Source organism: Colobus angolensis, unplaced genomic scaffold (assembly GCF_000951035.1).
Source record: "Colobus angolensis palliatus isolate OR3802 unplaced genomic scaffold, Cang.pa_1.0 Scaffold47, whole genome shotgun sequence".
Lineage (NCBI taxonomy): Eukaryota > Metazoa > Chordata > Mammalia > Primates > Cercopithecidae > Colobus > Colobus angolensis.
In genome coordinates, this window is record NW_012118154.1 from 3,697,547 (window position 1) to 3,705,685 (window position 8,139).

Sequence of the window (8,139 nt, forward strand, 5' to 3'; positions counted from 1 at the left end):
TGCAGTGGCCAGATCTCAGTTCACTGCAAGTTCCCCCTCCTGGGTTTATGCCATTCCCCTGCCTCAGCCTCCCGAGTAGCTGGGACTACAGGCGCCTGCCACCTCGCCCGGCTAGTTTTTTGTATTTTTAGTAGAGATGGGGTTTCCCCGTGTTAGCCAGGATGGTCTCCATCTCCTGACCTCGTGATCCGCCCGTCTCGGCCTCCCAAAGTGCTGGTATTACAGGCTTGAACCACCGCGCCCGGCCTCTTTCTTTCTTTCTTTCGACGGATTCTCACTCTGTCACTCAGGCTGGAGTGCAGTGGCGTGATATCGGTTCACTGCAACCTCTCCCTCCGGGGTTCAAGCGATTCTCCTGCCTCACTCGCGGAGTAGCTGGGATTACAGGCATGGGCAACCACACTTGGCTAAGTTTTGTATTTTTAGTAGAGATGGGGTTTCACCATGTTGGCCAGGCTGGTCTGGAACTCTTGACCTCAAGTGATCTGCCTGCCTCAGCCTCCCAAGGTACTGGGATTACAGATGTGAGCCACCGAGCCCGGTCTGTCCTTTGCATTTTAAAATGGGTCACGGGGTGGCGCAGTGGCTCACGCCTGTAATCCCAGCATTTTGGGAGGCAGAGGCAGGTGGATCACCTGAGATCAGGAGTTTGAGACCAAACTGACCAACATGGTGAAATCCCCTCTCTACTAAAAATACAAAAATTAGCCAGGTGTGATGGCGTATGCCTTTAATCCTAGCTACTCGGGATCCTGAGACAGGATAATTGGTTGAACCTGGGAGGTGGAGGTTACAGTGAGCTGAGATTGTGCCATTGCACTCCAGCCTGGGCAACAAGAGCGAAACTCCATCTCAAAATAAATAAATAAAATAAAATAGGTCAGGGAGGGTTGGGCCTTGTGGCTAACGCCTGTAATCCAAGTACTTTGGGAGGCTGAGGTGGGTGGATCATTTGAGGTCAGAGGTTCGAGACCACCCTGGCCAACATGGTGAAATCCCCGTCTCTACTAAAAATACAAAAAAATTAACTGGGCGTGGTGGTGCGTGCACCTGTAGTCCCAACTACTCAGGAGGCTGAGATAGGAGGGTCGCTTGAACTCAAGAGGCAGAGGCAGCAGTGAGCCGAGATCATGCCACTGCACTCCAGCCTGAGTGACAGAACAAGACTCTGTCTAAAATAAAATAAAATAAAATAAAATAAAATAAAATAAAATAAAATAAAATAAAATGGGTCAGGGAGTGGGTGATGAATGTCTACTGCTAGACTGTTCAGGCCCTGTAATAAATGGATAAGGGAAGATAACTGAGAGGCGGGGGGTAGGTCCCTTCTTAATATTCACTGAATCATACACACAGACAATACCTTCCTGGCAGACAGGCCTCAGAGGCCTGGGAAAAGACGGGGGGAGGAGTTCATACCAGATGCCAGGCACTGTGCCTGCATTTTCTCAATGAACCAACCTTCTTTCACAGTCACCCTGTAAAATATTATTTTCCTCATTTTACAGACAAGAACGCTGAAGCACAAAGGTGAAGGGACTTGCCCAAGGTCACTCAGCTAGAAATTTAGGATTCCATGATCTCATTTCTAGTCCTGATACAGGATGCTACTTGGGACGCAGGGCAGGACTCTTTCTAGACCACAGGCCTGTGAATGCAGCCTCCCCACGTGGACGGAAATCTTGGAGGACCTAGACCAGGCCCTGGAGGAGGAGAGGGGAGATGGAATATCCTCTTCCAGTTCAGAAATTTTCTAGGCAGTGGAGGATGATAGTGGAGGGGACTCTGTCCTTCACCCCATTGATCCCCAGAGGGGTGGCAGCTGGGTCTTGTGACTGGGCCCCTGCGCAGGGGTCAAGGGTCAGTGCCCCTGTTTCCTTTACCCCCTCCCCCCGGGCAACCTTTAACCCTCCACCGCCTACATACAAGGCTGCCTGCCTCTACACATTCTCCCAAGAGTTGTCTGAGCCGCCGAGTGGACAGTGGCTGATTATGGAGAGCAGAGGCCCAGTGGCCACCTCGCGCCGGCTGCTGTTGTTGCTGTTGCTACTACTGCATCACACCCACCAGGGATGGGCCCTGAGACCTGTTCTCCCCACCCAGGTGCAGGAGCGGGACAGGGCTCTCAGTTCATGCAGTCTTCCCTTCTCTCCTCCTCTGGCCCTGTAGCAGGGCCTCTCCCTCTGTCTGTCTCTGACATGTCCCTACTCAGCCTTGTTTGTTTTCTCTTTCTGATAGAGGGCCCAGGACCCTCCGGCTGTCCACCTCAGCAATGGCCCAGGACAGGAGCCTGCCGCTGTCATGACCTTTGACCTCACCAAGATCACAAAGTATGGGGTTGACCTAGCCCTTGACCCAGTCCCCTGGCTCTGCCCCGTCTCCATCAGCTGTTCTCTTTTCCCTGTCTTCCTTTCCTTATCTGTGAACACCATGTCCCCCAAACCCACACTGGCTCTCAGAGGGCACATGACATACACAATCTTTTCCTCTTCTGAGTCCTTCCAGAACCTCCTCCTCCTTTGAGGTTCGAACCTGGGACCCAGAGGGAGTGATTTTTTATGGGGATACCAACCCTAAGGACGACTGGTTTATGCTGGGACTTCGGGACGGCAGGCCTGAGATCCAACTGCACAATTATTGGGCCCAACTTACGGTGGGTGCTGGACCACGACTGGATGACGGGAGATGGCACCAGGTAAGCTAGCTCTGGTCCTCAGGGGAGGGATGTCTGGAGCTGGTCTGAGGAAAGGGAACAAAACCAAGTTATTGGGCATCCCTTTACCACTGTCATCTCATTTAATCCACACGAACTCCCACAAAGTAGCTATTCTTGGCCCCATCTTTTCTGATGGGAATTCTAAGGCTCAGTTAATACATAAGTGACAAGACCTGACTGACCCACGGCCAAGGATGCTAGCTGCTTCTTCAAGGCATGTTCTTTCCACTATAGTACTAGGCTGCCTCACAGGAAGGTGGCAGAGACAGATCCCAGGGGCCTCTGATTCTGCTTCCCACCTTCCTGCAGGTGGAAGTCAAGATGGATGGGGACTCTGTGCTACTGAAGGTAGATGGGGAGGAGGTGCTGCGCCTGAGACAGGTCTCTGGGCCCCTGACCAGCAAACGCCATCCCATCATGAGGATTGCGCTTGGGGGGCTGCTCTTCCCCGCTTCCAATCTTCGGTTGCCGGTAACTACATCCCAGGGGTGGAACCCTAGCCAAGGCTCCGTAAAGCACTGCTGGGTGGGTGGCCATGGGAATCTAAGTCCAAGATTTTAGGGAGAGGGGATGGGTTGAGAGCTGCAAGGGGGAGGCCAAATGCTCGGAAGAGAGTAAACTGAGGGCAGAGTGGCCAGGACTGGGGCTCCGATGCCCTGATTTCTACATCCCCATATCTTACCTCTGTCACACTCCAGCTGGTTCCTGCCCTGGATGGCTGCCTGCGCCGGGATTCCTGGCTGGACAAACAGGCCGAGATCTCAGCATCTGCCCCGACTAGCCTCAGAAGCTGTGATGTAGAATCAAATCCTGGGATATTTCTCCCTCCAGGGACTCATGCAGAATTCAGTCTCCGAGGTAGATTTCCTTGGAGTGTGTTTTTCCCACCCTGGCCATCTCAGCCTGCCTCTGTCTCCCTCCACCACTGGCCCCTTTCCTCCTTGAAGCTCCAGCTTTGAGGCCTCAGGATAATCATTTCTCCCCACAGACATTCCCCAGCCTCATGCAGAGCCCTGGGCCTTCTCTTTGGACCTGGGACTCAAGCAGGCAGCAGGCTCAGGCCACCTCCTTTCTCTTGGGACACTGGAGAACCCATCTTGGCTCAGTCTCCACCTCCAAGATCAAGTAAAGGGGGACAATGGGGTGCTGCTTGTATTCAGTGGAGCCTGGAGCAATGAGGGAAGAGGGGAGTCCAAAATGTCAATATTAGGAAGACTTCCAGCCCAGGGAACATAGCGAGACTCTGGCTCCACAAAATTGTTTTTCATTAATAATTAGCCAGGCATGGTGGTGCATGCCTGTAATCCCAGGTGCTGGAGGCCAAGACCAGAGGATCACTTGAGGCCAGGAGTTTGACATCAGCCTGGGCAACATAGCAGAGACCTCTGTCAAAAAAAAAAAAAAAAAAAAAAAAAAAAAAATCAGCCAGGCACATGTCTGCTGCCCTGGCTACTTAGGAGCCTGAGGCAGGAGGTTTACTTGAGCCCAGGAGTTTGAGGCTGCAGTGAGCTATGGTGGTGCCACTGCACTCTGACCTGGGCCACAGTGAGACCCCGTCTCAAAAAAAATAAAAATAAGGTTTACGGATGGCACTCAGGTGGGTGGTAGGGGCGAGGGACGTATCTTGAAGCTGCCCACAGCAAGCAAACAGTTTTGACTTAGAGTGCTTATTTACTTGGGGTAGGTGTGGTTTCAAAAAGAGTTAAGCCAAACAAAATTAGGGCAGGATTTAAGTGGTGAGAATGGCCAGTAGGTGGAGGCATAGCGAAGAGGCAGAATTCAGGCAGTGAGGGGTGAGGCCACAGGCAGTAGTCCCTGCTCATTCTTCCCTCCCTCTCTATCGTCCCTTTCCCACACACTCTGCAGAAGGTGGTGCTGTCTTCTGGGTCGGGCCCAGGGATGGATCTGCCCCTGGTCTTGGGACTCCCTCTTCAGCTGAAGCTGAGTATGTCCAGGGTGGTCTTGAGCCAAGGACCAAAGATGGAGGTCCTTGCCCTGCCTCCCTTAGGCTTGGCTTCCCTCCTTAACGTCTGGGCCAAGCCTCAAGGGCGTCTCTTCCTGGGGGCTTTACCAGGTAAGAGAGAATGATGTTCAAGTTCATGAGCACACCATTGGAAACAGTTCAAGGGAGGGGGCACATTTTGAGAGGAAGGAAACCTCTGGGAGGGAAGAAGAATCGGCCACAAGAAGAAGATAGCGGGCAGTGGGAGGTAGGGCTTCTGAAAACTCAGGTTGGAGGAGTGGAAAAGTAGGGAGAAGATTCTGGATCTGAGCCACCTTACTCTTCTAATACCACCTTTGCACTACCTCCCTCTAGGAGAAGACTCTTCCACTTCTTTTTGCCTGCATGGCCTTTGGGCACAAGGTCAGAGGCTGGATGTGGACCGGGCCCTGAACAGAAGCCATGAGATCTGGACTCACAGCTGCCCCCAGAGCCCAGGCAATGGCACTGACGCTTCCCATTAAAGCTCCACCTAAGAACTCCCTTTGAAAGTTACTTATTATTCATTTATTCAACAAATATTCACTGTGCACTAGCAATGTACCAGGCACTGTGCCAAGCATTGAGTTGTCTTGATGAGCAAAAACACTCTGGTTCCTACCCTCTTGGTGCCCACAGTCCCATAGGGAAGCAGACATCCATCAAGGACTAACTAATAAGTGGATAGTTGGAAGCACTGATAAAGGAGAATCGGAGAGTTGTGAAAACATGGGGACTGGCTGGGAGCTGTAGCTCATGCCTGTAATCCCAGCACTTTGGGAGGCCGAGGCAGGCAGATCACGAGGTCGAGTGATCGAGACCATCCTGGCTAACGCGGTGAAACCCCATCTCTACTAAAAATACAAAAAATTAGCTGGGCGTGGTGGCGGGCACCTGTAGTCCCAGCTACTTGGGAGGTTGAGGCAGGAGAATGGCGTAAACCCGGGAGGCGGAGCTTGCAGTGAGCAGAGATCACATCACTGCACACCAGCCTGGGTGACAGAATGAGACTCCATCTCAAAAAAAAAAGAAAAAGAAAAAGAAAAGGACAAATACCATTCCCGCTCTGATGGAACTTATAATATAGTAGAGGGGAAGTAGACACAAACAAGAACACCAATAAATAAGCAGGATTATTTCAGATAGCGCTCAGAGCAATAAAGGGAATAAAATCCTGTAATATAATAGGAGGGGGAGGGGAGGGGCAACATTAGCTGGGTGGTCAGGGAAGTCACTTGAGCAGAGACCTGAATAATGAAAAGAAGTCATCCTGTGGAGGCCTGTGGAGTGTGAGCCAGCAGGGAGGGGGGTTAGAGAGCCCGGATGCACCTGGGTACCCACCAAGGCGATTGTTCCAAGTGCCAACATCCTGACCTTTTGTCCCTGGAATCTCCCCGGAGCTGGCTTTTCTCTCCTCCCTCCACCCCACCCTCTCCAGGACACTGGGCCCCCAACCTCTCTTTCCCCAGCCTGCCCTAGATTCCAGGATTCCTGATTACCATCCAGAGCTGTCTACACTCTTTCATTAAGACCGACTTCGCTTTGACATCGACTTTGCCAGGCCCCCACCAAGGGCACCTACGATGCCTGCCCAGTGTCCTCTGCCTTCCCCACACCCCCAAAAACTTTTCAGAGCTTGGCAGCACACCCTGAAGCCTCTGGGCCTGATCTACCCACTCACTCCATCCTACCCACTGCTTCTCTCTCTCTCTCTCTTTCCCCCTCCTTGCTGCCCACCTCCCCCACCGAACTTTCTTTCAATTAACATGTATTGGCTGCTGATACATTGGCCAAACACTGTGTAGTCCACCACAGGGAATCTAAAGATGAATAAAACTTGGTACTGGCCCTGGAGAACTAGGGTCTTTTTTTTTCTTTTGAGACAGAGTCTCGCTGTTTTGGTCAGGCTGGAGTACAGTAGCACGATCTCAGCTCACTGAAACCTCCATCTCCCAGGCTCAAGCAATTCTCCTGCCTCAGCCTCCCAAGTACACGGGACTACAGGCATGTGCCACCACACCTGGCTAATTTTTGTATTTTTAGTAGAGACGGGGTTTCACCATGTTGACCAGGCTGGTCTCGAACTCCTGACCTCAGGTAATCAGCCCGCCTCGGCCTCCCAAAGTGCTGGGATTACAGGCGTGAGCCACCGTGCCCGGCCATTTTTTTTCTTTTGAGACAGAGTCTTGCTCTGTTGCCCAGACTGGAGTGCGATGGCACGATCTTGGCTCACTGCAACTTCTGCTTCCTGGGTTCAAGTGATTCTCCTGCTCAGCCTCTCAAGTAGCTGAGATTATAGGCATGCACCAACACGCCTGGCTAATTTTGTATTTTTAGTAGAGACAAGATTTCACCATGTTGGCCGGGCTGGTCTCAAACTCCTGACCTCAGGTGATCCGCCTACCTTGGCCTCCCAAAGTACTGGGATTACAGGCATGAGCCACCATGCCTGGGCAGAACCAGGGTCTTGAGAGAGAGACATATGTGAAATGCTTTAGCAGAGGTATCTGAGATGCCAAGGAACCTGGTTGCTAGTTCTACTATGGACCATCAAAGAAATGAGTTATGACTGGACGAGGTGGCTCATGCCTTTAATCCCAGCACTTTGGGAGGCCAAGGTGAACGGATCACCTGAAGTCAGGAGCTTAAGACCGGCCTGGCCAGCATGGTGAAACCCCATCTCTACTAAAAATACAAAAAATTAGCTGGGCGTGGTGGCAGGCTCCTGTAATCCCAGCTACTGGGAAGGCTGAGGCAGGAGAATCCCTTGAACCCGGGAGGCGGAGGTTGCAGTGAGCTGAGACTGCACCACTGCACTCCAGCCTGGGCAACAGAGTGAGACTCTGAAACAAGAAAACAAAAAAATAAAAAAACCGAAATGAGTGAGTTGTTAGATGTGTGAAGTTGAACAAATGACTAAACCTCTATTACTCTGTTTCCCCATCTATAAAATGGGAAGTTTCTCTATCTTAGAAGGTTGCTGTGAAGATTTTATGAAATCATGTAGACATTTTAATGTCTAGCATAGTGTTTGGCATACAGAAAGTGCTCAATATATGATATATATATCTCAATATATATATATCTATCTCAATATATATGAGAAATGTCATTCTTATTAATCTCACACATAGTTCTTGACATATTAGTCTGAGCCTGCTGGGTATGAAAGATGAGGGAGGTGCCAGGCACGGTGGCTCAAGCCTGTAATCCCAGCACTTTGGGAGGTCGAGACGGGCAGATCACGAGGTCAGGAGATCGAGACCATCTTGGCTAACATGGTGAAACCCCGTCTCTACCACAAAAAATACAAAAAACTAGCCGGGCGAGGTGGCCGGCGCCTATAGTCCGGGCTACTCAGGAGGCTGAGGCAGGAGAATGGCGTAAACCCGGGAGGCGGAGCTTGCAGTGAGCCCAGATCCGGCCACTGCACTCCAGCCTG

General features: G+C 51.5%; 1 protein-coding gene across 9 annotated transcripts in view; it reads left to right on the plus strand.

Moving 5' to 3' along the window:
* Nucleotides 1-5,213, plus strand: part of SHBG (sex hormone-binding globulin) — a 25,746-nt gene extending 20,533 nt beyond the window's left edge. The window contains exons 1-8 of one of the 9 annotated variants that reach the window (XM_011958538.1): nt 1,914-2,103; nt 2,239-2,330; nt 2,506-2,657; nt 3,080-3,187; nt 3,415-3,574; nt 3,705-3,841; nt 4,583-4,790; nt 5,034-5,213. In XM_011958538.1, the coding sequence (XP_011813928.1) occupies nt 2,559-2,657; nt 3,080-3,187; nt 3,415-3,574; nt 3,705-3,841; nt 4,583-4,790; nt 5,034-5,182 (861 nt within the window). In that variant the 5' untranslated portion in view covers nt 1,914-2,103; nt 2,239-2,330; nt 2,506-2,558 and the 3' untranslated portion in view covers nt 5,183-5,213. Of the gene's footprint in view, nt 1-1,913; nt 2,104-2,238; nt 2,331-2,505; nt 2,696-3,025; nt 3,188-3,414; nt 3,575-3,704; nt 3,842-4,582; nt 4,791-5,033 lie in introns of those variants that run through there. The other 8 variants (XM_011958530.1, XM_011958532.1, XM_011958533.1 and 5 more) reach the window with 8 other exon arrangements.
* Nucleotides 5,214-8,139: the final 2,926 nt, after the last annotated feature.